The 27950-nt window shown below is 58.5% G+C and overlaps 1 protein-coding gene across 1 annotated transcript; it reads right to left on the bottom strand.

The window, feature by feature from the left end:
- Positions 1-19364: 19364 nt before the first annotated feature.
- On the bottom strand, positions 19365-27909 carry rce1a (Ras converting CAAX endopeptidase 1a). The gene is made up of 9 exons (XM_069180496.1): positions 27559-27909; positions 26379-26549; positions 25887-25989; positions 25302-25385; positions 25076-25154; positions 23957-24124; positions 23538-23609; positions 22699-22761; positions 19365-20891 (listed from the first exon to the last, which is right to left on the bottom strand). Exons 1-9 carry the CDS (start codon positions 27561-27563, stop codon positions 20668-20670), a joined length of 969 nt encoding a protein of 322 aa, XP_069036597.1. The 5' UTR covers positions 27564-27909; the 3' UTR covers positions 19365-20667.
- Between the last annotated feature and the right edge of the window lie 41 nt (positions 27910-27950).

Genomic DNA, 27950 nt, shown 5'->3' with positions numbered 1-27950 from the left:
GGTCACATGTTCAGCCTCAGGTGCTTCATTGGTGCTCAGAAATGGGCCGATGTTGGGCAGCAAACTGTGGAGGACGCAGCACAGCTCTGGATAGGTTTGAAAAGAGCTCTAGAGCGTGGAACCGAGATGCCTCCTGGAGATCAGACTGAAAGAGCAATTTTCTCTCCCCGTCTGATCTGCACACAAATATTCACAAGCAGTTTACATTTTCTAAAACATCTCCTCCAATTACCCTACACGGCATCTGGAGCAGCACAGTATTTTAGGAGCAGTATATTTAAAGTTAACCCTTTGATCCTTTGGACAGATCTCTATGTGCGAGAGGAGAGAGGGCCGGGTTTGTTCTGTGAGCACAGCAGCTGCCTCCACAGCGCGTGCATCTCCGCAGCACACAGAAATCCACACAACATGCCACTTCCCCAGCTCACAGCCTGACTGGTACTGGCGGGTCGTGGTCTAACAGCTCCGGTTCTGAAGCGCTCCAGAAACCAACAGCTGCCTTAAAGATCTGAGAAAGGCAGTTTCATTGACCCAGTTGGGATTTCGGACTAACTGGGGTACGTTATTGAATTGTACGTTTGTCTAAAGTGAGTTAAAAATATCAGCCAGCTGAGGGGGCGCCCCAGCTATGAGGGTGAGCGCTAGCCAGGAGCCACGCCGAGGGTCCCAGCCCAGCAGGGGACTGGGAGAGGTGCTCATGTGGGCAGCAGTGAGAGCACGCTGAGGTGCCCCATCCAGAATCCCCCCCTGCTTCCTGCAAGCTCTTCTCCTCCCTGCAAGGACCGAGAATTTCCCAACGCAAGGTCACTGGGAACCCTCACAGCGTTTTCCTCACGTTTTCCAAACTTTGTATCGCATTATGGTTTACTGAATGTTACTGTACTGTGCTTTTACCCTGATCTCACTGGGCTCTACTGCGCTGTACTGTCCTTTTACCCTGATCTCACTGGGCTCTACTGCGCTGTACTGTCCTTTTACCCCGATCTCACTGGGCTCTACTGCGCTGTACTGTGCTTTTACCCCGATCTCACTGGGCTCTACTGCGCTGTACTGTGCTTTTACCCCGATCTCACTGGGCTCTACTGCGCTGGACTGTGCTTTTACCCCGATCTCACTGGGCTCTACTGCGCTGGACTGTGCTTTTACCCCGATCTCACTGGGCTCTACTGCGCTGTACTGTGCTTTTACCCTGATCTCACTGGGCTCTACTGCACTGTACTGTGCTTTTACCCTGATCTCACTGGGCTCTACTGCGCTGTACTGTCCTTTTACCCCGATCTCACTGGGCTCTACTGCGCTGGACTGAGCTTTTACCCTGATCTCACTGGGCTCTACTGCGCTGTACTGTGCTTTTACCCCGATCTCACTGGGCTCTACTGCGCTGTACTGTGCTTTTACCCCGATCTCACTGGGCTCTACTGCGCTGTACTGTGCTTTTACCCTGATCTCACTGGGCTTTACTGCGCTGGACTGTGTTTTTACCCTGATCTCACTGGACTTTTCTACACTGTACTGCACAGACAATCCCATTGACTGTGGTGCACAAGTACCACTGCATGTGGACCAATGCGGGCAGACAAAAGAATATCAGACACCTTTTTCCAACATTGCGAAACCCCCAGTTCACAGGCGTATATCCCACAGACAGGCAAGGAAGAAAGCAATTTGTCCAGTGTCTGGCCACTATCGGTTCGTTCTGTGGTCTTAAAAATACTCTTATCAACCCTGAGGCAGACAAGCCCACAACGCCTCACGATCCTTATCGAGGGGTGTCTGCCCCCCACCGCAGCTCTGATCTCAAATTGCCCTTCATCAAGCCCCCCCTCCTCCCCCGGCGATTAGCGGCAGAATGCTGGTGATTTGGGATTTGGAGTGGATTCCATTAATGTGCCGAGTTCCCTCTGCGCTTCCCTTCTTCGGAATTTCCAGAATGCCAGGGGAGAGGAGGGGGCTGGTTGTTAGCATTCTGTGAAGCAAAACACGACCCTTGACCCCTCCCATCAGCCCCCGACCCCACCCCCCCCTTCTTTCACACGTGCTCAGCGGAGGAAACGGCCACCTCATCGTGACCCCTCCATCCCCAGGGCTCAGAGCCTCCTCTCTCCCACAGTGCTTTTCAATGGCCAGTGGGGTTTCCCATTAAGGCTTGATGGTGGACAGCTGGGTTAACTATTCAGTGTACCCCAGGGGTGTCTGTACAGTGTGTCCTGTCCAGTAAGAGCCTATACCCCAGGGGTGTCTGTACAGTGTGTCCAGTAAGAGCCAGTACCCCAGGGGTGTCTGTACAGTGTGTCCAGTAAGAGCCTGAACCCCAGGGGTGTCTGTACAGTGTGTCCAGTAACAGTCCGTACCCCAGGGGTGTCTGTACAGTGTGTCCAGTAAGAGCCTGTACCCCAGGGGTGTCTGTACAGTGTGTCCAGTAAGAGCCTGAACCCCAGGGGTGTCTGTACAGTGTGTCCAGTAAGAGTCTGTACCCCAGGGGTGCCTGTATAGGGTGTCCAGTAAGAGCCTGAACCCCAGGGGTGCCTGTATAGGGTGTCCAGTAAGAGCCTGTACCCCAGGGGTGTCTGTACAGTGTGTCCAGTAAGAGTCTGTACCCCGGGGGTGTCTGTACAGTGTGTCCAGTAAGAGTCTGTACCCCAGGGGTGCCTGTATAGGGTGTCCAGTAAGAGTCTGTACCCCAGGGGTGTCTGTACAGTGTGTCCAGTAAGAGTCTGTACCCCAGGGGTGCCTGTATAGGGTGTCCAGTATGAGTCTGTACGCCAGGGGTGCCTGTATAGGGTGTCCAGTAAGAGTCTGTACCCCAGGGGTGCCTGTATAGGGTGTCCAGTAAGAGTCTGTACCCCAGGGGTGTCTGTATAGGGTGTCCAGTAAGAGCCTGAACCCCAGGGGTGTCTGTACAGTGTGTCCAGTAAGAGTCTGTACCCCAGGGGTGTCTGTACAGTGTGTCCAGTAAGAGTCTGTACCCCAAGGGTGCCTGTATAGGGTGTCCAGTAAGAGTCTGGACCCCAGGGGTGTCTGTGCAGTGTGTCCAGTAAGAGTCTGGACCCCAGGGGTCTCTGTGCAGTGTGCAGTCTGAGTCTGTACCCCAGGGGTGTCTATGCAGTGTGCAGTCCGAGTCTGTACCCCAGGGGTGTCTATGCAGTGTGCAGTCAGAATCCACACTTCTTCAGTCCTGCAGGTGTTCCGAGCTCACAGACTCACCTGTGTGCGTTATGTCTAAATTTTGCTCCAGCCCCTGCTCTGTTGCCAGACTGGGGGTGACGCTGGCTGTTGTTCTGCAGCGCCCCTCTCCGAGCCCCCCTCCCCGAGCGCCCAGGGGCGTGCAGGAGGAGGAGGGGCTGTCAGGGACCCAGAGAGGTAAGGTTTCCTTCTTGGCTCCCTCGCTCCTGGTCGTCTGGCTTTGCGATCAGCGCGGAGCCTCGCTCTCTCTGGGGCGGTGAGGAGGAGCGGGGCTGCGTCTGTGACCCCCCCGTCTCACGGCCCCGGGCCTGATGGCTTCAACATCTGCGCTCTGCTCCTCTCCCTCCGGCTAGATCGCTTCCCTGCCCCGGCTACCTCCCGTTCCTCAGAAACAGCCTCGCTCCCAACCTGAGGGCTTGTCTTTCCCAAGTCCTGGGACAGTATCTCTCTCTCCCCGTGCCTCAGCTCTCACCACTAGCCCACACTGCCTCCCTCTCTCTCTCCCAGTGCCTCAGCTCTCACCACTAGCCCACACTGCCTCCCTCTCTCTCTCTCCCAGTGCCTCAGCTCTCACCACTAGCCCACACTGCCTCCCTCTCTCTCTCCCAGTGCCTCAGCTCTCACCACTAGCCCACACTGCCTCCTCTCTCTCTCTCCCAGTGCCTCAGCTCTCACCACTAGCCCACACTGCCTCCCTCTCTCTCTCCCAGTGCCTCAGCTCTCACCACTAGCCCACACTGCCTCCTCTCTCTCTCTCCCAGTGCCTCAGCTCTCACCACTAGCCCACACTGCCTCCCTCTCCCTCTCTCCCAGTGCCTCAGCTGTCACCACTAGCCCACACTGCCTCCCTCTCTCTCTCCCAGTGCCTCAGCTCTCACCACTAGCCCACACTGCCTGCCTCCCTCTCTCTCTCTCCCAGTGCCTCAGCTCTCACCACTAGCCCACACTGCCTCCCTCTCTCTCTCTCTCCCAGTGCCTCAGCTCTCACCACTAGCCCACACTGCCTCCCCCTCTCTCTCTCTCCCAGTGCCTCAGCTCTCACCACTAGCCCACACTGCCTCCCTCTCTCTCTCCCAGTGCCTCAGCTCTCACCACTAGCCCACACTGCCTCCCTCTCTCTCTCCCAGTGCCTCAGCTCTCACCACTAGCCCACACTGCCTCCCTCCCTCTCCCTCTCTCCCAGTGCCTCAGCTCTCACCACTAGCCCACACTGCCTCCCTCTCTCTCTCTCCCAGTGCCTCAGCTCTCACCACTAGCCCACACTGCCTCCCTCTCTCTCTCCCAGTGCCTCAGCTCTCACCACTAGCCCACACTGCCTCCCTCTCTCTCTCTCAGTGCCTCAGCTCAGAACAGCAGAACAGCAGAACAGCGATCAGTCAGAACCCGTGACTCGGTTCCTGGGCCAGCTTGTTCAGTTCTGGAGCAGCCGGGGAGCTCAGCGATCTCCTCCCACACTGTGGGCTGTTTAGAGAGATCGGAGGGCTGATGGGAGCGTGGTTCAGGTTTTGTTTTGTGCAGGAGGGAGGACAGGACCCACCCAGCCTTTGATGTCAAAAAGACCGGAATTTTTCCGAAGGACTTCTGGATCGCCGCACATTCCCGAGCCCAATCCCAGGACCTGGAGCTGAGCAGGCCCTTAGCTAAGCAGGCCCTTAGCTCTCGCGGGGCTCAGAGCCTCGCGCGCCCTCTAAATCCTTCCCCAGCGCTGTCCCGTCTGCCCTCCTCTCGAGCTGTCCGACAGGAGGCCTGGGGTGTGCTGGGGGAGCACCGGGTGATGGACTGGCGTCCTGTCCAGGGCGATCAGCTGACAACAAGCTAGATCGGCAGTCACTGGTTCTTCCTCTCCTTTCTTTCCGATATCCAGGGAGGTTCTCGGCTCCTGGACACACCCTGGCACAGACGCTGAGCTCGCGCCCCCCGGGCCGACACCAGCAGCGCGGGGGCTGGGCAGCAGTGAGCAGCCCGCGGACCGCCCGCCGCCTCTGGCCCTGCGGCGCGTGCTGGCGCTCTGAGCTGGGACCCGGTCCCAGTGCCACACGAGGACAAACAGCCCAGCCTGCCAACCACTGGACCCCTCACCTAGACCAGCTGGGGCAGAGATCGGCACTGCCCAGTACCCACCCCCTGACACAGAGGCACACACACACACACACACAGGCACACACACACACACAGACACACACACACACACAGGCACACACACACACACACACACACACAGGCACACTGACACACTCACAGAGGCGCACACACACACACAGGCACACTAACACACACACACACACACACACTGACACACTCACAGAGGCACACACACACACACACGCACACGCACACACAGGCACACTAACACACACAGACACACAGACACACACACAGACACACAGACACACACACTGACACACTCACACAGGCACACTAACACACACACACTGACACACTAACACACACAGACACACACACACTGACACACTCACAGAGGCACACACACACACAGAGACACAAATATACTCAGACACACACACACATAGAGACACACAGACACACACACACACACACACACACTGACACACTCACAGAGGCACACACATACACAAAGAGACACAAATATACTCAGACACACACACATAGAGACACACAGACACACACACAGACACAGCTCTGAAGCAATCTGTGCTGCACTGGCTGAGCTGGCTGAGTTGCTAAGCAACCCCCCTTTTGCCACTGAAAACAAACGTTTCTTTCCTTTCTATTAAAAAAGAAATGAACGAAGACGCACAGTGGTGACTGCGAGGTGAGCTCGGTGGACCTGAGGTACTGTTCCTCGCCTGGCCTCAGAGGTCAGGGGTTTGCACCTCCACTGACTGGGAGGTTGCGGGTTCAAACCCCAAGAGCGGCACAGCCCTTGTGCGTGGCGTGCTGCTCAGGTCCCGCCCCCCCCCCGCAAACACGCCCAGCCGTGTAAATGGGTACAGAGGTCACTCGACGTGGACAAAATTTTGTCCGCCGAATAAAACCGATGTAATTGAGGCCAGACGTGCTTTCCTCCGAAACCAGCCCGGCCCCACGAGAGACCTCTCCCTCTCGGAGCAGCAGGAGCGCTGAGATCCTGGGTTTATTTTCCGGGACACGCTTTGACACAGCAGCTTCCAGGCCGTAATTAACCTCCGCTGAATTCCAGAGTAACGACATCACCCGTCTCCCCGTGGGGATCGGCCTGCTCTGCTCTGCTCCGCGCCGCGCTGCGCTGGCGGCAGAAACAGCTGATCGGGACGCAGGCCCCTCGAACTGAACACCAGTCGCACTTAAAACTTCAAGAGCTTTGGCAGAGCACACACACAGTAACGCCGAGGCCGCTGACCGGGGACCCTGCAGGGCCCGGGACGTTATTTTCCTGGCCCCCTGCGCCATCTCCTCGACCTCCTGTTTCCGTGAGCGTTACGTGAAGACCAAGCCCAGGCGTCTTCACAAAATCTTTTCCAAAATGTTTTCGGATGCATCCCACCCGAATCCTGGTTCCCAGCGCTAAGCCTCTGCTGTTCCCTGGAGGTCTCGGGCGCTGGCAGGTTCCTTTCACCCCTCCGGTCCCTCAGCGCTCTGTCCAGCACAGGGGCGCACCTGTCCCCCGCTGACGGGACCCCCGCCCTCTCCCTCCTGACCCCAGTGGGGTGAGGCGCAGCGGGCAGCGTGTGGCGACGGCGGGGCGCTCGGGAGCGCACCCAGAAAACCAGAGGGGCCCCCAGGAGCACTGCCACAGGACGGGGGCACCCCTTGCCAAGGGCATAATCCCCAAGACCCGAGGGCACCCCCCCCATTTCATCCAGAGGGCCTGCACAGCCCGTATCCCAGTGTGCCCTACGCTGGCAGCAACGAGGCGCGGAGATCAACACCTCCCGGTGATCCCGAATTCCCAGACCAAGACCTCCTGGTGATCCCGAATTCCCAGCGCATTCCCACGGTTCAGACGGCTACAGCCTCCCCCTCCCCCTCCTGAGCTCTGACAAACAATTAGTGGGCTCAGAGCCCCCCTCCCTCTCTCACCCCCCTCCAGGGCCCGTTATCAGCCCTCGTTTCAGCAGCTTGAAGCGATTAGGGTCCTCATGGGAGACGTCCACTTGAGCCCCGGTCAGGCGTCTCCCCAAGAGCAGCTCCAGCATCAGCCTTCCTGAGGAATAATAATCCTCACACTTCTAGAGCTCTCTTCTGGACCCCCCAGCTCTGTACAGCTCTGTACAGGTCATGGGGATCCCCTCCACCAGCACCAGCAGTGTGTACCCCCACCCGGACGAGGCGCCAGTCCGCTCCCCACACCCCAGCTCTCAGTGGGGAGGAGAGCAGAGTGATGGAGCCAGTTCAGAGAGGGGGGTTATTAGGAGGCCATGAGGGGTAAAGGCCAGGGGGGAATTGGGCCAGGACACTGGGGTAACACCCCTACTCTTCTGGAGAGACACCCCGGGGTTTTAATGGCCGAAGAGAGTCAGGACCTCAGTTTGAGGTCTCCTCTGAAGGACGGCGCCTGTTTACAGTGCAGTGTCCCCGTCACTACACTGGGGCATCAGGACAGCAGGACAGGAGGAGAGAAGGAGGACATTGCTGAAACCTGGAATCGGGAGGAGGCCATCCGAAAGACATCCGCGGAAACAGCGTGCCGTTCGGATGACGTGGCAGCCGCACTTGTCAGATTCCGGGTGTTTTTAGCTTTTTGGGAATGAGCGACCCTCCCTGGCCTCGTCATCCCTCGCTCTGGAAACATGAAATAACTCGGTGCTCCCTGGGGACGGGACGTCCTGCATCCCCCCCCCGGCGTTTCTCACGACCCCTCAGGAGCGCCCCGAGACGCAGCAGGAAGCGGGGGCCGAGGGGCCTGTGTGAACGTGGCCAGCCGTCTCACTGTGGGGTATTTTTAGACAGCGGGGTCAAAAGCCGGGGTGGGTGGGGGGGGGGATCTTTTCCGATTCTGTCCGGCCAGGAGCATATCCGAAGCTGTGAGCATTGCATCTACAAACTGCAAGACAACCAAATAGGAAGAAGACAGAGGAGAGAGAGGAGAGGGGCTCATAATAATTCCTTCTATAGCGCCTTTCTGGACAGTCTTTTGGAGCCCTTTACAAGTAATGGGGATCCCCTCCACCACCCCCAGCAGTGTGTACCCCCACCTGGATGAGGCGCCAGTCCGCTCCCCACACCCCAGCTCTCAGTGGGGAGGAGAGCAGAGTGATGGAGCCAGTTCAGAGAGGGGGGTCATTAGGAGGCCATGAGGGGTAAAGGCCAGGGGGGAATTTGGCCAGGACACCGGGGTAACACCCCTACTCTTAACGAGAAACACCCCGGGATTGCTAATGACTACAGAGAGTCAGGACCTCGGTTTGACGTCTCATCTGAAGGACGGCGCCTGTTTACAGTCTAGTGTCCCCGTCACTATACTGGGGCATCAGGACCCACACAGACCGCAGGGTGAGCGCCCCCTGCTGGCCCCAATCACACCTCTTCCAGCAGCAGCCTCAGCTCTCCCAGGAGTCTCCCCTCCAGGTGCTGGCCAGGCTCCCACCTGCTGGGCTCCAGTGGGGCTGCCGGTGGTGAGATACAGCTGCAGGGACGCCCACAGCAGAGGGAGACAAGATGGGCGCCCCAGGCCAGGGGCAAAATGACTCGCTTTGCTCTTCACCGCAGATACAGAACAGACACATTCTTCAGATATCGCCAGCCCGGTGGGACACCTGTCAGTCTCAGCATCGGGGGTTATCCGAGCGCGGTTCCGTTTTTTCCTATGGAAAAAGGCGGGGGGGTGCTGCACACATCCCCCCCTGCGTGTTTGCCCAGCCCATACAGCTGTAGCATACTGCAGGAAGAGGGCTAGGCCCGGTTCTGCGCACGGAGGCCCCAGGGGAACGTTCTGACCAGAGCAGCGCTCCGCAGGAGGGAGCAGGGGTCTTGGTCGGGCACTGATGACAAGCAGGCACAGGCCCGTTTCCACAGGGCCTTCTGCTGCGCCACACAGGAAATCTCCAAATAGGCACTAAGTGGAACAGGCCCCTCCGATAGCAGGCTGCGAACAGTCTGCAGGGCCCATTCCTGTACTCCCAGGCGACCTCCGCAGTCATCCGCCCCGCGCCTGGGAATCTCTGAGCTGTGGGAGCGAAAACATCTCGGCCTGTAATCAAAACACGGGCGTCACCGGCGGGCTGCAGCGGCACACTGTGGCCCTGTGGCAGTCCGTCCGGGCCGGGCCCTGCGCAGCAAGAACAGGCCCGGATCGCCACAGCAGGGTCACGGCACCGGGCTAGTGGTGAGAGCTGAGGCACTGGGAGAGAGAGAGGGAGGCAGTGTGGGCTAGTGGTGAGAGCTGAGGCGCTGGGAGAGAGAGAGGGAGGCAGTGTGGGCTAGTGGTGAGAGCTGAGGCACTGGGAGAGAGAGAGGGAGGCAGTGTGGGCTAGTGGTGAGAGCTGAGGCGCTGGGAGAGAGAGAGAGGGAGGCAGTGTGGGCTAGTGGTGAGAGCTGAGGCACTGGGAGAGAGAGAGAGAGGGAGGCAGTGTGGGCTAGTGGTGAGAGCTGAGGCACTGGGAGAGAGAGAGAGAGGGAGGCAGTGTGGGCTAGTGGTGAGAGCTGAGGCACTGGGAGAGAGAGAGAGAGGGAGGCAGTGTGGGCTAGTGGTGAGAGCTGAGGCACTGGGAGAGAGAGAGGGAGGCAGTGTGGGCTAGTGGTGAGAGCTGAGGCACTGGGAGAGAGAAAGAGAGGGAGGCAGTGTGGGCTAGTGGTGAGAGCTGAGGCACTGGGAGAGAGAGAGAGGGAGGCAGTGTGGGCTAGTGGTGAGAGCTGAGGCACTGGGAGAGAGAGAGAGGGAGGCAGTGTGGGCTAGTGGTGAGAGCTGAGGCACTGGGAGAGAGAGAGAGGGAGGCAGTGTGGGCTAGTGGTGAGAGCTGAGGCACTGGGAGAGAGAGAGAGGGAGGCAGTGTGGGCTAGTGGTGAGAGCTGAGGCACTGGGGGAGAGAGAGAGGGAGGCAGTGTGAGCTAGTGGTGAGAGCTGAGGCACTGGGAGAGAGAGAGGGAGGCAGTGTGGGCTAGTGGTGAGAGCTGAGGCACTGGGAGAGAGAGAGAGGGAGGCAGTGTGAGCTAGTGGTGAGAGCTGAGGCACTGGGAGAGAGAGAGAGGGAGGCAGTGTGGGCTAGTGGTGAGAGCTGAGGCACTGGGAGAGAGAGAGAGGGAGGCAGTGTGGGCTAGTGGTGAGAGCTGAGGCACTGGGAGAGAGAGAGAGGGAGGCAGTGTGGGCTAGTGGTTAGAGCTGAGGCACTGGGAGAGAGAGAGAGGGAGGCAGTGTGGGCTAGTGGTTAGAGCTGAGGCACTGGGAGAGAGAGAGAGGGAGGCAGTGTGGGCTAGTGGTGAGAGCTGAGGCACTGGGGGAGAGAGAGAGGGAGGCAGTGTGAGCTAGTGGTGAGAGCTGAGGCACTGGGAGAGAGAGAGAGGGAGGCAGTGTGGGCTAGTGGTTGGAATTGAGAAGCAGGAAATTGGGATGAAGGAACCTGTGGGCTTTCCCATAGAAATAATCTTTTGACAGTTTGCGTTTGTTTTTGTTTTTAAAAAGGGCCTAATGACACTCTCCCTCGCTCACACACACACAGGAGGATCGCTGTGGATGAGCTGGCAGGCAGCGCCGGCCGAATTCCTGAAGCCTGCTGCTCATGGGAACTGAACCCTCTCACACAAACAGTCCTCACAGACTCAAGGTCCACCAGGAAGCGCGTGTATATTCCTGCGTCCGCGCGCCGCCGCGCAGCAGCACGGGGAATGCGGACTCCCGTTCCGGGGGCCAGGCATTCAGGATCCGGGGCTGGGAATGGGGACGAAGGAAGGAGTCGGCACAGCGAGCTCCAGGGAAGGAGAAGTGCCGGCGGGCTCTCGAAACACGATCGCGACTCCACCCCCGTGACGTCTCCTCGGCCATGTCAAAGGTCACGATCAGTTCACCGGTCTCCCCCAGCGAAAGCACTGGCGCCACCCGCCCAGGAGGGGGCGCTGTGCGCCTGTGACACACTCAGATCCCGGATCTAGGCTGGACCGGAGGGAAAAAGCACAGCACCAGGCTGCGCTGAGGTCTCGAACCCGCGACCAGTGACACAAGGACGCACAGAGAGCGGGTGGGGGCCAGAGCCATCCGGGGCTGGTACGGGAAAGGTTTGAATCCAGGTGTTTTCCGGGAATGAGCCCCAGGAGCCCACCTGACAGACGTGCCGTCCCTCTGTGTGTGTGTGTGTGTGTGTGTGTGTGTGTGTGTGTGTGTGTGTGTGTGTGTGTGTGTCCTGTGATGGACCGCTGTCCTGTCCAGGGGGGGTGTGTCCTGTGATGGACCGCTGTCCTGTCCAGTGTGTGTGTGTGTCCTGTGATGGACCGCTGTCCTGTCCGAAGTGTGTGTGTGTGTGTGTGTGTGTGTCCTGTGATGGACCGCTGTCCTGTCCGGGGTGTGTGTGTCCTGTGATAGACCACTGTCCTGTCCGAAGTGTGTGTATGTGTGTGTCCTGTGATGGACCGCTGTCCTGTCTGGGGTGTGTGTGTCCTGTGATGGACTGCTGTCCTGTCCGGGGTGTATGTGTCCTGTGATGTCCGCTGTCCTGTCTGGGGTGTGTGTGTGTCCTGTGATGGACCGCTGTCCTGTCCAGGGGGGGTGTGTCCTGTGATGGACCGCTGTCCTGTCCAGTGTGTGTGTGTGTCCTGTGATGGACCACTGTCCTGTCCAGTGTGTGTGTGTGTGTCCTGTGATGGACCGCTGTCCTGTCCAGTGTGTGTGTGTGTGTCCTGTGATGGACCGCTGTCCTGTCCGAAGTGTGTGTGTGTGTGTGTGTGTTTGTGTGTGTGTGTGTGTGTGTGTGTGTGTGTGTGTCCTGTGATGGACCGCTGTCCTGTCTGGGGTGTGTGTGTGTCCTGTGATGGACTGCTGTCCTGTCCAGGGTGTGTGTGTCCTGTGATGGACCGCTGTCCTGTCTGGGGTGTGTGTGTGTCCTGTGATGGACCGCTGTCCTGTCCAGGGGGGGTGTGTCCTGTGATGGACTGCCGTCCTGTCCAGTGTGTGTGTGTGTCCTGTGATGGACCGCTGTCCTGTCCGAAGTGTGTGTGTGTCCTGTGATGGACTGCTGTCCTGTCTGGGGTGTGTGTGTGTGTCCTGTGATGGACTGCTGTCCTGTCCAGGGGGGGTGTGTCCTGTGATGGACCACTGTCCTGTCCAGTGTGTGTGTGTGTCCTGTGATGGACCGCTGTCCTGTCCAGTGTGTGTGTGTGTCCTGTGATGGACCGCTCTCCAGGGCCTGTGTGTGTGTGAGTCTGTGTGTGTGAGTGTGCCTGTGTGTGTGTGCTGTGTGAGTGTGTTTTTCCATGTGTGATAGATTGATCCTATGCGTGTGCAATATTTATGGCTCCTGGAAAGAGCTGGTTGTTTCTGAGCCCAGACTCCCCCCTCCAGGACCTGCCTCTCCCCCAGACTGAAAGAAGAGCCAGAAACTCCCTTCGCCATTGTATTTACTGAAGGGGGGGGCAGACACAAAATCCTTAATTTAAAGAGCAGTCGGCAGTAAAGAGGCACTTCTCCAGTCTGAGCTACCGGAGCGCTGTTTGTATAAACCAGGACCGACCTGTCTGGGGAACTGCAATTCGAGCCTCAAACAGTCAGCTGTCCGAGCCAGGGAAGATGGAGAGCTATAAGTTCCATTGTTCATCCTCATTCTGAAGCTGTTTAAAAACACAGAAAGCTGAGCTTTATCTCGGAATCTTACGGCACATTTAGATGTGAACTGCTCCACAGCTCTGGTTCCTGAAGTGCTGTGCCTTCTTGCAGGTCAGCGAAGGCTGACGAAACTCCATGTACTCTGGGACCATTGATGTGAATCCCAGACAAAATTCCATACTATCCCATTGAAGCTGCCTGGGATTCCCAGTCCCAGTTCTAAGGAGCCCTCAGCGCTGCCAGGTTACTGACAACTAAGTGTCTGAACTGTCTGAGCTAACAGGACCGGACCTGACCCCCCGGACCCGCTGTCCTCCCGGTCTAACAGGACCGGACCTGACCCCCCGGACCAGCTGTCCTCCCGGTCTAACTGGACCGGACCTGACCCCCCGGACCCGCTGTCCTCCCGGTCTAACTGGACCGGACCTGAACCCCCGGACCCGCTGTCCTCCCGGTCTAACAGGACCGGACCTGACCCCCCAGACCAGCTGTCCTCCCGGTCTAACAGGACCTGGTCTAACTGGACTGGACCCGACCTGCTGGACCAGTGGAGTGGGGTGGTCACCGTAGGCCACTCGCACGGGATGAGGCCCACATTCCCAGAGCCATCGGGATCCATTCTGGCAGCTGTGTCCGACAGCCGGAACGAGAGCTCCAGGGCTCTCCCACGCCCGCCAGAACCCGGCCGCAGGTCCGATTCCCTCTCTCGCGCGTCCTCAGATCCCGATTTCAGGAGCCGGACCCGAGCCGGGGCTGCCCACACGAGCTCCGCTGTCATCCCAGACGGACCACTGTGCCGACAGACAGCTGGGATGTGGGATGACGCGCTGGGAAACGACGCTCTCCGGGAGGACCGGTCTGCAGTCGGGAATTCAGAAACGCATCCAGACAGAAACAGGATATTTCACATCTGCTTATGTGCTCCCACCAGCAGACAAGCACTGGGCACAGGGTGGAGGCCATGGGGCGCCTCTGGACTCCTGCTGGGCGATTCAGTAGCGCGTGAGAGAAGCCAGGGTATCGGCTTCAACAGCGCGGCTGGGCAGCTTGTTCCCTCCTCCCACCACTCTCCCTGTTTATCTCTCTCTCCCACTCTGTCTCTCTCTTTTCCTGTCCGTCTTTGTCTCTCTCCCTGTGTCTCCCTCCACATGCCTGTCTCTCTCTCTTCCCCTGCTTGTCTCTCTCCGTCTCCTTGTCCATCTCTCTCCCTGTCTGTCTCTCCCTGTGTCTCCCTCCACATGCCTGTCTCTCTCTCTCTTCCCCTGCTTGTCTCTCCCTGCCTGTCTCTCTCTCTGTCTCCCTGCCCATCTCTCCCTGTCTGTCTCTCTGTCTTCCTGTCCGTCTTTGTCTCTCTCCCTGTGTCTCCCTCCACCTGCCTGTCTCTCTCTCTCCCTGCCTGTCTCTCTCTCCCTGTTCTGTAATTAAACAGAGATTGCGCCAAGGCACCCAGACGCTGGCTGTTGCCATAATGGGGCTAAATTAGTAGGAGATTACTAAACGCAGAATAACTCCGGGGATACAAGCTGTCTCTGGAGAGACACTCTGTGAACTGCACATCTTGAAGTTATTATACGGCACAGGATGGGAAACGTGCTCTCTCTCCCTCTCTCTCTCCGCCTCACAGAGATGGCATTCATCAGGACAGAACCGGAGATCACTCACAAAGGCCCAGATCAGAACCCCAGAACAGACGGGCAGGATCTCTTCTCGACAAGTCGAGACTCCCTTCCCCTGCGCAGGCAGAAGAAACAATCACAGGCGAGAGTCAGCACAGAGAAGAAACATTTCCTGGCTGAGACCACCCAGCTGGTTTCTGTGCATGTGTGGTGGGGGGGGGGGGGGGGGAGAGGTTTGGACTGGGGGTCCTGTTCTGCGCCACAAATTGCAGGTTTGGGGCGTGTGCCCGCTCTGCAGCAGAGACGGGCTGCCCTGACCCCTTCTCTGCTCCAGATCGAGACGGAAGCAGGACGGAGGACACCAGCTCCGTTTCTCCGGTCTTCGTAAACGACGTGTCCCGTTCCGGGATTCATGAGGTGCCAGACCTAAACATTTCAAATCCCGCAGGGTCTGTGGCCATCTATGGTATATGTAGCCTGCTTTGTTTAGAAGTCTTTAAGCTTTTTTGGACTTTATTGTACGCAGTTTTCGTGTTTGAATTCTTAAACACGGCTCTAGAATTCCTGCCCAGGACAGCGCTGGCCCCCTCCTGCAGGGAGGAGTGGAGTCAGATGCACACAGGCAGACTGGCAAGCCCCCAGACCGGCAGGCAGACAGACAAAGAGCTGCTGTGGACTATAAGAGATCTGAATTCCCTGGGGTGCTGTCTGTGCGGAGTTCTCGTTGACTTCTGGGAAAACTGGTCCTGGTGTGAGTGTGTGTGTGTGTCCGTGATGCACTGGGGTCCTGTCCAGGGTGTACCCCGCCTTGCGCTCGTTGCTTGCTGAGATGGACAGAGGCTCCCCTGTCACGCTGGAATTCATAAATCAGTGAGAAATTAGCTCTGATCCTTCGAGCACAGGACTGTCTTAAGAGCTTTCTAATTCTGCTCCTAGTTCTTAATTCTGAGGACTTCAGAGCAAGACCCCCTACTGGCAGTAAAACACACCAGGCCTCAGCTCCCCACACACACCTGCAGAGACCCTCCACCACCCTCAAAAAGTCACCTGGGGAGGAAACTGCTCTCGCCGGCTGGCACCCGTCTGACACAGGCAGGACGGACGCGCTCGGGTCCGGCCTCTGAACTCCACGGCGCCCCCCCCTGGTGTTCAGGCCCGACGGCACGCCCCGCAACCCCTTCCCGCCCCCCCCAGGCAGGCTGACGAGCACCGATGACAGCTCAGCCTCGCCCCCATCCCCCCCCCACCACCCATCTTTAATTACACACCACTGAGAAAGAAAACCAAGATCACGCCCGCACACTCTCGGGGGAGCGTGCGTGTTGATGGAGGTCTGTTTATAGCAGCTTGTCTCTCTCTCTCTCTGGGCTTCACTGCAAGGAGACAGCAGGAGAGGGGGAGGGGGGGTCTCTAATTGCCATGCTCATACATGCCCAATTCCAATTTGCTGCAGGTTTAATTAAAAAGGAGCCAGTGGGTTACATTCCAATTAAGCTACAGAGTTCCTAAAGCCCAGCAGCGTGTGGACGAGGCGGGGGGGGTAGAGTCCTGCTGCCCACACGCAGAGGGGCAGAGGGGTCTTAGAACAACGGACCAGAACCACAGGAACTGGACCAGAGCAGCAGTGACAGGACCAGAACTACACTTACTGGACTGAAACAGGAATATCAGGACCAGAACTACTTTACGGGACCAGAACAGGAGTATCAGGACCAGAACTACAGTACCTGGAACGGAACAGTAGTTACTGGACCAGAACCACAGGAACTGGACCAGAGCAGCAGTGACAGGACCAGAACTAATTAACTGGACCAGAAAAGTAGTGACCGGACCAGAACCACAGGAACTGGACCAGAGCAGCAGTGACAGGACCAGAACTAATTAACTGGACCAGAACAGTAGTGACCGGACCAGAACCACAGGAACTGGACCAGAGCAGTAGTGACAGGACCAGAACTACACTTACTGGATTGGAACAGGCATATCAGGACCAGAACTACAGTAACTGGAACAGAACAGTAGTTACTGGACCAGAACCACAGGAACTGGACCAGAGCAGCAGTGACAGGACCAGAACAACACTTACTGGACTGGAACAGCTGTATCAACACCAGACACCAGTAACTGGATCAGAACAGGAGTATCAGGACTGGAACAGCTGCACCTTGTCGGTGCTGCCCTGGCCCAGTCCCTGTGGTTCCGGCCTGGTTCCGGGTGCTGCAGGTTACAGCGTCTGGTACCATCACGCCCCGGTGTCCGTGGATCCCCCACTCCTCTCTCTCGTCACGCCCCTGGCTCCGGCACCCCCCCCCGTGCTGGGGCGCTGTCTGTGTGGAGTCTGCGTGTTCCCCCCACCATGTTCGCGTGGGATTCCTCCCACAGTCCCAAAGGCAGGCTGGTAAGTTAATTGACTTCTGGGAAAACTGTCCCTAGCGTGCGTGTCCTGTGATGGAGTGGCGTCCTGTCCGACGTTGTACCCTGCCCGTCCTCGGCGTGGGGGGAAAAAACCGTCTGAGCTACAGCCCGCCGCCGAAGAGCTTCCAGCGACGCGTCCTGAGTCACTGTCCGCCGCCGGATCCCGATCCTCGCTGGCCAGCCTCGGGAAACGCAGGAAACGGATAGCACGCAGATCTCGCACAAGACACCCTGCGGCTGCCGGTGAATACCGTCCCGACCCCCACCGCGGGGGGGCGACCCACACGCCTCCCTTCTGCACGCGCAGTCGGGCCGGGGCAGGGCGAGCAGGGGCAACGGGGGAGCGCCGGGAGACGCCAGCGGCGGCTGTGTAGGTCTACCTGGGGTTCGCCCAAGATCCACAGGAGGGGCGCTCGGCAGCTCACTGCTTCGTCTTCTGCCAGCGAGCGCCTGTACAGACCCTGTCTGCATTGGCGCATGAGCCAGGTCTGCTGTTGCCTGGACAGTCGCGCCTCTTCGGAGGTGACTTGCATCATCAGCCTTCTTGTCCCACCCACCCCCCCGCCTCCCCTGTGCTGCTGCTTTCCATTCCTCCATTATCAGGGAGCAGCTTCGAAAGGATGATTGCCATGGCAACCTGGAGCCCAGCCTGGATGCACAGTGCCCATGGCTGCTGCCCCCCCCACTCCCCCCCATCTAGTCCACTGCCTTGGAGACAATGAAAATTGAGAACACAAAAGCAGCCTTAGGCAGAGAAACCAGAGCACATGAACAGGGGGACCATGCAAACTCCACACAGACATCTGAAAGCTGAATCTAACCATGCCACCATGACACCCCCACACCTTAACGGAACGTATACCATCCTCTAATATTCTGCTTGGGCAGTAAATAAATAGCTGGGAGATTTAAACTAACAAGGTCTAACAGGACCAGACCTGAACCACTGGACCAGCTGTCCTCCCCGTCTAACAGGACTGGACCGGAACCGCCGGACCAGCTGTCCTCCCGGTCTAACAGGACTGGACCTGAACCGCCGGACCAGCTGTCCTCCCGGTCTAACAGGACCGGACCCGAGTCTCTACCAGCTGCGTAACGCCTGCAAGAGGCTGCAGAACCAGGTAGGAGTATTGTAGCGCCAAGATACAACACTGCCATCTAGTGGCCACGCCCGAGCACTGCAGAGAACCAGCCGACAGCACCGGCAGGACGTGCTGCTACCCCGGGGGCAGTGTAACCCGGAGGAAATGTCACGTGTGTCCCCATTTGATCCGTCGAGTAAAGGATTTTAAAATAGTAGCTGTTACTTTTTATCCATTTCCGACACGCTGTGCAAATTGTTCGCTTGTAACTGTACTTTGCAAAGCTACCAGTGTCAGAGTGGCAGAGCTCAGAGGGTAAAGTGCACAATATCATTTAGTACTGAGCTCCTGCAATCCCCTATAGATACGCCTGCCCACAAAGTGCAGCAGGGGGAGGGACACAGATGCCGCGCTCTCAGTCAACACCCATGAGAGCGGGCGTCCTCCCGGAGCCCACCACCAGGGCGGCGCTGTTGAGCGGCAAGCCCCGGACCCAGGAGGACCTGAGGGTTTCCGTCGCAGGCTGGTACTGGTACTGGTACTGGTACTGCTCTTCCGAGCAGAGCCGCAGGATGGGAATATGGCTCACAGAGCTTCCTAGGGGGCGCCGAACAGGAGGAGATGAAGAGAATCTTTTTTTTTTTGGTTGAGGTGGACAGACAAATCCAGGAAGAAGCTGCTTCTGTCGTGTCGCGTGGGGAGAAGTCTCGCTCCGCGCGGCGCCGGCCCGGCCCGGCCCGGATCGGATCGGGCCCTCCTGGCGCAGCCTAAATAATTCCAGGTCTAAAGCGAACGGACTGGGCACACAGCGAGGAACTGAATCTCTTCAGTCCCGGGAAGAGGGGACCCGACCCCAGCGGGCAGAGCCAGCCCGACGGACCGGACCAGGAGTCACGAGGAAGGGCGTTGAGGACCGCGGGGAAACACTGCAAGCCAGCTCCCCACCCACCCTTCAGGGCTGGACAATTCTCTCCCGAGGGAGCCGAAGGGACCGTGGCCCCCGGAATCACGTCGGGACGTTACTGCAGGGACGGGCGGGGGTCGACGTCACAGCACGGCATCGCTGGGGCCCCGGGTTCAGCTCTGGACCTGGGGGTGCTGTCTGCGTGGAGTCTGCACGTTCTCCCTGGGTTGGTGGGGGTTTCCATCCCCAGTCCACAGACAGGCTGGCGGGTGAATGCGCTTGCTGGAGGACTGGCCCCGGCGTGAGAGTGTGTGTGCACTGCGATGGACTGACGTCCCGCCCCGGGCATACCCCGCCTTGTGCCCACTGCCTGCTGGGATAGGCTCCAGCTCCCTCCCCTGTTGTCCACATAATTTAAAAAAAAAAAAGAAAGAAAGGGGAAACGGTCTACACTATTTATAAAATTACTGCATTTATTTACCCAAAATTCCAATTTCTGTTATAGGCTTTTTATGAGAAAAGGGAGACGAAAACCCTTCTATCCCTACAGTAAAATCAAGTACAAGATTGTCATAAAACCTCACCCGGATTCCCCCAAACAAAAGCATGCATTTAATTTAATTTATTTATTTATCTCCACCAAAATAGCTCTGCTTAAAAAATATAGACCTCAGGAATATAAACATCTCGGAATATTCTCCATTTACAAAATCCCAGCGGTTCAAAAACCGGGGGGGCGGGTGGGGGTGGGGGTGGGGGTGAGGTCGGGACGCGCCCCACGTCCAGAGGACCAGAGGGGGAAACCAGGACTGGTGGACTGTTGGTTTGTGGAAGCAGAGATCACAGTGGCATAGGGAAAAGTGTGTGTGTGTGTGTGAGATTGTGGGGGGGAGGATCTGGAGATCTCCAGCTCGGCTCTCAATTAACTCACTGAATCCAATTAAGGGCTCAATTAACCCTGATCACCAGGGAGCTGTAGGCCCTGGTTTCAGACTCCTCCCCAAGACGCCTGGGCCTTTTCCAGGAGCCTCGTCCGGAGGAGACAACCCGGACAAACCGCCGGCAGGGACTCCAAGGGACTGACGAGCCCCAGGGCAGAGGGATCAGAGGGCGGGGGGATCTCGCAATCCGGCTCCGGATCCTCAGGGGGTCTGGGGACCCAGGACCCCTGGCAAACTCTTCCCTGTTCTCAGACAGTGGTGAGGAATACAGGCTCCCTGCCAGTCCATACCCCCCTCCCCACACAAACACACCCGAGCTGCAGCTCCCCAGTGCAGCCCAGCAGGGCAGGAGAGAGGAGGAGCACAGTTCTCTTCTTCCTCCTCCTCCTCAGGCTGATCCGCCTTTTCATCGCAGACTACCCCCCCAAAACCACAAGAGCCGCTGCCACGGCCGAGCTCAGCTAAAGCCTCAGTCAACACCCATGAGAGCGGGCGTCCTCCCGGAGCCCCCCACCAGGGCGGCGCTGTTGAGCGGCAAGCCCCGGACCCAGGAGGACCTGAGGGTTTCCGTCACAGGCTGGTACTGCTACTGTCTTCCGAGCAGAGCCGCAGGATGGGAATATGGCTCACAGAGCTTCCTAGGGGGCGCCAAACAGGAGGAGATGAAGAGAATCTTTTTTTTTTGGTTGAGGTGGACAGACAAATCCAGGAAGAAGCCGCTTCTGTCGTGTCGCGTGGGGAGAAGTCTCGCTCCGCACGGCGCCGGCCCGGCCCGGCCCGGATCGGATCGGATCGGGCCCTCCTGGCGGCGCCGGCATCAGGAGCAGAGGGCGCGCGGGCTGGGCGCCAGGCTGCAGACGGGCGCGGCCCCGTAGAAGAGGGGGTCGGTCAGGGGGAAGAGCAGCAGCAGGAAGAGCAGCACTCCCAGCAGGTAGAAGCCCAGGAGCAAGAGGCGCCGGGGGTGATCGAGAGCCGCGCTCAGCGCCGGGAACCCCATGTGGTTACAGAAGGAGTGGCACAGCACCGGGCCCACCAGGTGTCCTGCAGGACACACGACAACACTGAGAGAGAGACCCGCACAGCAGCAACACAACACTCAACACAGGGGCTGAGAGAGGGAGAGACCCGCACAGCAACACCACAACACTCAACACAGGGGCTGAGAGAGAGACCTGCACAGCAACACCACAACACTCAACACAGGGGCTGAGAGAGAGACCCGCACAGCAACACCACAACACGCAACACAGGGGCTGAGAGAGAGGGAGAGACCCGCACAGCAACACCACAACACGCAACACAGGGGCTGAGAGAGAGACCTGCACAGCAACACCACAACACACAACACAGAGGCTGAGAGAGGGAGAGACCTGCACAGCAACACCACAACACGCAACACAGGGGCAGAGAGAGAGACCTGCACAGCAACACCACAACACACAACACAGAGGCTGAGAGAGGGAGAGACCTGCACAGCAACACCACAACACTCAACACAGGGGCTGAGAGAGAGGGAGAGACCCGCACAGCAACACCACAACACGCAACACAGGGGCTGAGAGAGAGGGAGAGACCTGCACAGCAACACCACAACACGCAACACAGGGGCTGAGAGAGAGGGAGAGACCTGCACAGCAACACCACAACACGCAACACAGGGGCTGAGAGAGAGGGAGAGACCTGCACAGCAACACCACAACACGCAACACAGGGGCTGAGAGAGAGGGAGAGACCTGCACAGCAACACCACAACACGCAACACAGGGGCTGAGAGAGAGGGAGAGACCTGCACAGCAACACCACAACACGCAACACAGGGGCTGAGAGAGAGGGAGAGACCCGCACAGCAACACCACAACACGCAACACAGGGGCTGAGAGAGAGGGAGAGACCCGCACAGCAACACCACAACACGCAACACAGGGGCTGAGAGAGAGGGAGAGACCTGCACAGCAACACAACAACACTCAACACAGGGGCTGAGAGAGAGAGAGACCCGCACAGCAACACCACAACACGCAACACCACAACACGCAACACAGGGGCTGAGAGAGAGGGAGAGACCCGCACAGCAACACCACAACACGCAACACAGGGGCTGAGAGAGAGGGAGAGACCTGCACAGCAACACAACAACACTCAACACAGGGGCTGAGAGAGAGAGAGACCCGCACAGCAACACCACAACACTCAACACAGGGGCTGAGAGAGAGAGAGAGACCCGCACAGCAACACCACAACACGCAACACAGGGGCTGAGAGAGAGGGAGAGACCCGCACAGCAACACCACAACACGCAACACAGGGGCTGAGAGAGAGGGAGAGACCCGCACAGCAACACAACAACACTCAACACAGGGGCTGAGAGAGAGGGAGAGACCTGCACAGCAACACAACAACACTTAACACAGGGGCTGAGAGAGAGGGAGAGACCTGCACAGCAACACAACAACACGCAACACAGGGGCTGAGAGAGAGGGAGAGACCCGCACAGCAACACCACAACACGCAACACAGGGGCTGAGAGAGAGGGAGAGACCCGCACAGCAACACCACAACACGCAACACAGGGGCTGAGAGAGAGGGAGAGACCCGCACAGCAACACAACAACACTCAACACAGGGGCTGAGAGAGAGGGAGAGACCTGCACAGCAACACAACAACACTTAACACAGGGGCTGAGAGAGAGGGAGAGACCTGCACAGCAACACCACAACACCCAACACAGGGGCTGAGAGAGAAAGAGGGACACGTACAGTGCAGGAGCTGAGAGAGAGGGACAGCAGGGCCACACACACACACACACACACACACACACACACACACACGGGAGGGTCAGACACTCACCTGTCCTGATGAAGATGAAGGCAGTGTAGGCCCCGAAAACAGCTGTATAGGAGAACTGGAACACTGCGACAGAGACAGACCTCGTGAGTCAGCTGACCACCACCAGGGGGCGAGAGAGAGCAGCCACCAGAAAACCGCGCCAAGGAGTGAGGGGAGCCTTCTCGGAGATCTCAAAACACTACACGGCTGGCAGCCTCTGGAGAAGTGAGGGGAGCCCCAGACTGAGGGCTCACACAGCCGGCTGCATGAACAGACCACTGCAACAGGGGACCCCCAGGGCGTTCATCGCCGGAGTATAAACTCGGGTTACATCAGCGGTGTCACTGTCCAGCGTCGGCTATTCTCCGAGCCTCCACCAAATCTCACTGCACGACGAACTGGCTCCACAACTCTGCTCTCCTCCCCACTGAGAGCTGGGTTGTGGGGAGCGGACTGGCGCCTCACCCAGGTGGGGGTGGAGGGGATCCCCATGACCTGTCTAGAGCTCAGACCGGAGTTTTCCAGAAAAGCGCTAGAGAAGTGTGAGGATTAATAATACTAATGAAGTCGTTTCATTAGCGCTCTCTGTCTGTACAGAACCACGCACGCGAGGTTTGGCACGTCTTCACTCGGGTTTGTTCCTGCGCTGACCTGCTCCTGGTGTCTAAGGGCCGCGGGGACGCCTGACCGGCCTGCTCTCCCCCGGACAGCGTCCACCCAGCCTGATCGGGCCCGAGGGGTCAGCGAGCCGGACCCGCCCTCGGCCGTTGCGATCAGGCACCGGAAGCCCCCCCCCCCCCCCACCGAGAGACGGGGGTACGAGGGGGCCGAGAGACGGGGGTACGAGGCGGCGCCCTCACCTGCGGACAGGAAGATGCCCAGGACCGTGCCCTGCCTGAACCTCAGCAGCTCGATCACGTGGTGGAAGTGAGCTGGCAAGCGGGGGAGAAGAGGAATCACGTTTCAAAAAACCGGCGATGGCTCTTAAGACGACTCGGCTGTTATCTGTCCTATAGGAAAACAGCGCCGGCTCGGGGAGGAACAAAGACTCCCGGGTTTGGCAGGGAGGTCGGGAAGGACCGGCCGGGCGTTTTCTGTCAAACGCGCTCAGTTTGGAGTCTCTGTTGCCCCAGTCACCCACAGCTCTTTGTGTAAAGGAGGTGGCGGCCGGCTTCTGTCCTAACTTAATTAGAAGGGGGGGTGGACCCTGAGAGATGAGACAGGGAGAGGAGGGGAGGAGGAGAGGAGGGGGAGACGATCACGGCGTCTCCCTGCTCACCCACGCCGAAGAACAGCGGGCAGGTGAAGATGGCGCGGGTCGGCCCGGCGCAGGGCACCAGCATGGGCAGCATACAGGCCCGGAACACCAGCTCCTCCGTCAGGGGGGCCACCACCTGGTTCCGCAGCCAGCGCATGTCACTGAAGCACAGAGCCCAGAACCGCGGGTCTGCGGAGACACAGACACAGACAGTCACTGATCCACAGAGCCCAGAACCACAGGTCTGCAGAGACACAGAGTCACTGACCCACAGAGCCCAGAACCACAGGTCTGCAGAGACACAGACACAGAGTCACTGACCCACAGAGCCCAGAACCACAGGTCTGCAGAGACACAGAGTCACTGACCCACAGAGCCCAGAACCGCAGGTCTGCGGAGACACAGACACAGAGTCACTGAAGCACAGAGCCCAGAACCGCGGGTCTGCGGAGACACAGACACAGACAGTCACTGACCCACAGAGCCCAGAACCACAGGTCTGCAGAGACACAGAGTCACTGACCCACAGAGCCCAGAACCGCAGGTCTGCGGAGACACAGACACAGAGTCACTGAAGCACAGAGCCCAGAACCGCGGGTCTGCGGAGACACAGACACAGAGTCACTGACCCACAGAGCCCAGAACCACAGGTCTGCAGAGGCAGAGACACAGAGTCACTGAAGCACAGAGCCCAGAACCACAGGTCTGCAGAGACACAGTCACTGACCCAAAGAGCGCAGACCCACAGAGCCCAGAACCGCAGGTCTGCAGAGACACAGAGTCACTGACCCACAGAGCGCAGAACCGCAGGTCTGCAGAGACACAGAGTCACTGACCCACAGAGCGCAGAACCACAGGTCTGCAGAGACACAGACACAGACAGTCACTGACTCACAGAGCCCAGAACCACAGGTCTGCAGAGACACAGACCGACCCACCAGCCCACAGAGACGGTACTATTCATACACAGGAGCCTGCTGAGCCCCTCTTAGTGCAGCTCACTCTGGGAAACACCAGTGAGAAACACAGGAAACAGTCCCTCCCCTGAGCCAGCTACTACCAGCCTGGACAGGAGAGAACGGACACGAGGCCCGAATGACCCGGCAGGACCAGGAGGGCTCGTCAAGGATGCAGACTCACCGATCCCCACCTTCAACCCGTCGATGAAGTCCCAGGGACAGTCCATGGCCATCTGGATCAGGGGCCCAAGAAACAGCACCTGGGGGTGGGAGAGAAAGAGAGAGAAAGAGAAAAGGACAGAGGACAGAGGAGGAGGAGGAGAGAGGGGTTGTGTGCTCGGTCATAAACAGCACCCGGTTCTTGAATTTGGCGACAGCCCCGTGCGGCGCGATCCGGGAGGTCTTACCATGGTGAGGAGCAGAGGCAGGGTGGCAGCCGGAATGAGCCCCTCCAGGCGGATGCCCATCAGAGCCAGCAGGGGAGGGCTGGGCTGCGGGACACAGACAGGGAGTCAGCCAGCCGTCCTGCAGCTCGAACCCAGCACCCCGAAAGCCACGGGGCAGGACGGGGTCCCGCTCCTTCCGAGCCTGGGTGTCTGGTCTCGGGGGCCCCTAGGTACCCCATCCCCCCAGAGGTTCAGCGGGGTTCTAGTCTGACAAGCAGGGCAGCCGCCAGAGTGTGACCCCGTCAGGTCGAGCCCAGAAGAAGGACAAGCCGGGGACGTCCCAGGAGTGGGGTCCCCTGTAGTACCGGGGTCCCCTGTGGGGCTGAAGGCAGGAATGGAGTCCCCTGCAGTAGGGAAAACATACCTGGGGTCCCCTGTAATACCGGGGTCCCCTCTGGGACTTAAGGCAGGAATGGAGTCCCCCGCGTACTGTGTCAGCCGTGGGATCTGGCTCACACCACGAAACTCAAGCAGATAAAAAGGAGTCCTGTTCCCTTCTCCACCCCCCCACAAAGCACAGAGATGGGAAGGTCTTGCCATGCTCACCCGCACGCCCATGAGCTCCCGCCATGCCCACACGAACAGGGGCGAGAGCACGGACACCACCAGCACGCTGGTGAAGCGCCTCTTGATCACCGCCGGGTGGTCCCTGCCGAACACAAGGGGGTACCGGGGTCACCCACCAAGACACAGCAACCACATCCTGTGACGGAGCCACCGCAGATCCCCCCGGGACGTGCCGCTCAAGACGTGAAAGACGAGCGACGGGCAGTCAAGTTCACAACCCAACTCTAGGCTCCCCGGAACCAGAGCAGGGATTCGCTTTCACGGTAGCCGAGCACAAAATGCGCCAACTCCGTCGCGACAGGGCGATCAACAGGACACGGCTTCGCGGGGACATTTAAAAACACCCTGACCTTCACCGGGCAGCCCACGAAGAGATCACGGCACTGCGGAAAAGCAAACTAGTTGACGTGAACTTTCTGTGCCTGCCGTTCTCCGGCTCCGAGCGCTACCTGACCGCCTGTCAGTGTTTACCTGGGCAAGTCGTTTCTCCACACGTACAGGCTCCCGACATAGGAGCAGGCGAGCAGCGAGCAGGACAGCACCGACCCCCAGCACAGGCCGCCCGGGGCCACGAAACCACCATCCCTACTCACACCGTCCGGGTAGAGAAGATTCAAGCTGACATCTTCTGTCATGGCGCGCCTACGGGGACAAGAAACGGGGTGGGAGGGGAGAGGGGGGGGGGCGAAGCGGCTCTCGCGTTAATGTGGAGGGGGTGCGGGGGGGACACACCGCTAGGTCAAAAAAAAAAAGAAAAGAAAAAGAAAAAAAGACCCAGAAATGAAAGAGTGGATCGGGGAAGCGTCCTGGCCCGGGATTATGACGTCATCACAACACGCCCGTGCCCAGGCAAGGCCCCCTCCCCTCCCCGGCGATAAGAAGGTGCCGCACGCCGGGTTCTCCGGCGTGAACCGCATTCAGGGCTGCCCGAAGTTGCTTCGGTATGTTCCGGTGTGGGAGGGGGAACTAGACGTGTTTATCGCAGCCATAGAGGAGAGAATCGCCACATCGCAGCACCAGTGAGGTCTGTGAAATGTGGAATTCCACAGGAGACTAGAAAGTCGTGTCTTTTTAAAAAAAAAAGACTGACAGATCCGCCTCTAACCCAGACCTCCTATAATCTTAGAATTTTTTTTTTGTAAACATCAGTCATACACGCAGCCTGACTGTGGTACAATGCTATATTTCGTCTTTTTCCCCCCTTTACAAGATTCTACACAGCGCCTGTGCGCAAGCTGTCCGGGGGAAACAGCGGGATCCTGCACGAATTGTCCAGGCTGAACGTGCTTATTTTTCTGACACAAAATAAAAACACCTGTCAGCCCCTCGAGGCTCCCCAGGCACGGGGTTCTCTTTTCCCTGGCTCGCATTGTACCCCTGTGACACCTGTGGAAGTGCAGGTGCGTTCCCCAAAAACCAGAAAAGGAGGCGGTTGTTTACATAGAGAGGGGGGTGGGAGAGTGAAGCCAGCTGCCCAGCCAAGCTGTTGAAGCAGATGCCCTGGGTTCTGAGTCAGGACGGGAGGCACGACTGTACACTAAGGGTGGTGGGAGTGTGGAACAAGCTGCCCAGACACACAGTTTCTTTCAAGACACAGCTGGATGAACAGTTGCGGACCCACTGTGGTCACATGTCGGGCCTTGTAACTCACCGCATTTGCTCTCCCAGACGCCTGGGGACAGGGCTGGATCTGGGGGGGGGTCCAGATGAGAGGGGACGGACGGATCTCTGGGATTGACGCCTGTCCGTCGCCGGAGTCTCGGGATAGCGAGGAGGGGCAGATGGGAGCAATGTGGACAGGTTGCAGGCTTTTTTTCTAGAACTTTCCTCCTAGCTAAATAATAACAACACGCAGTGCACAGGTGGAAACAGACCAGTCCCTGCAGCCCAGGACTCTTCTTCCGATATTAGCCATGGTGATAAAAAAAAACGAAATAGAAACGCGAATTCACAGCGTTACAGCACGTCTGAGCAGGGAGACGCGCTCACACACACACACACGCACACGCCGAGCCAGACTGTGAGGAGGGCCGGCCTGGGGGG

This window comes from Lepisosteus oculatus, chromosome 18 (genome assembly GCF_040954835.1).
Source record: "Lepisosteus oculatus isolate fLepOcu1 chromosome 18, fLepOcu1.hap2, whole genome shotgun sequence".
Classification (NCBI taxonomy): Eukaryota; Metazoa; Chordata; class Actinopteri; order Semionotiformes; family Lepisosteidae; genus Lepisosteus; species Lepisosteus oculatus.
The sequence above is the reverse complement of the archived record's forward strand: the minus strand, read 5'-3'. Positions and strand labels throughout refer to the sequence as shown.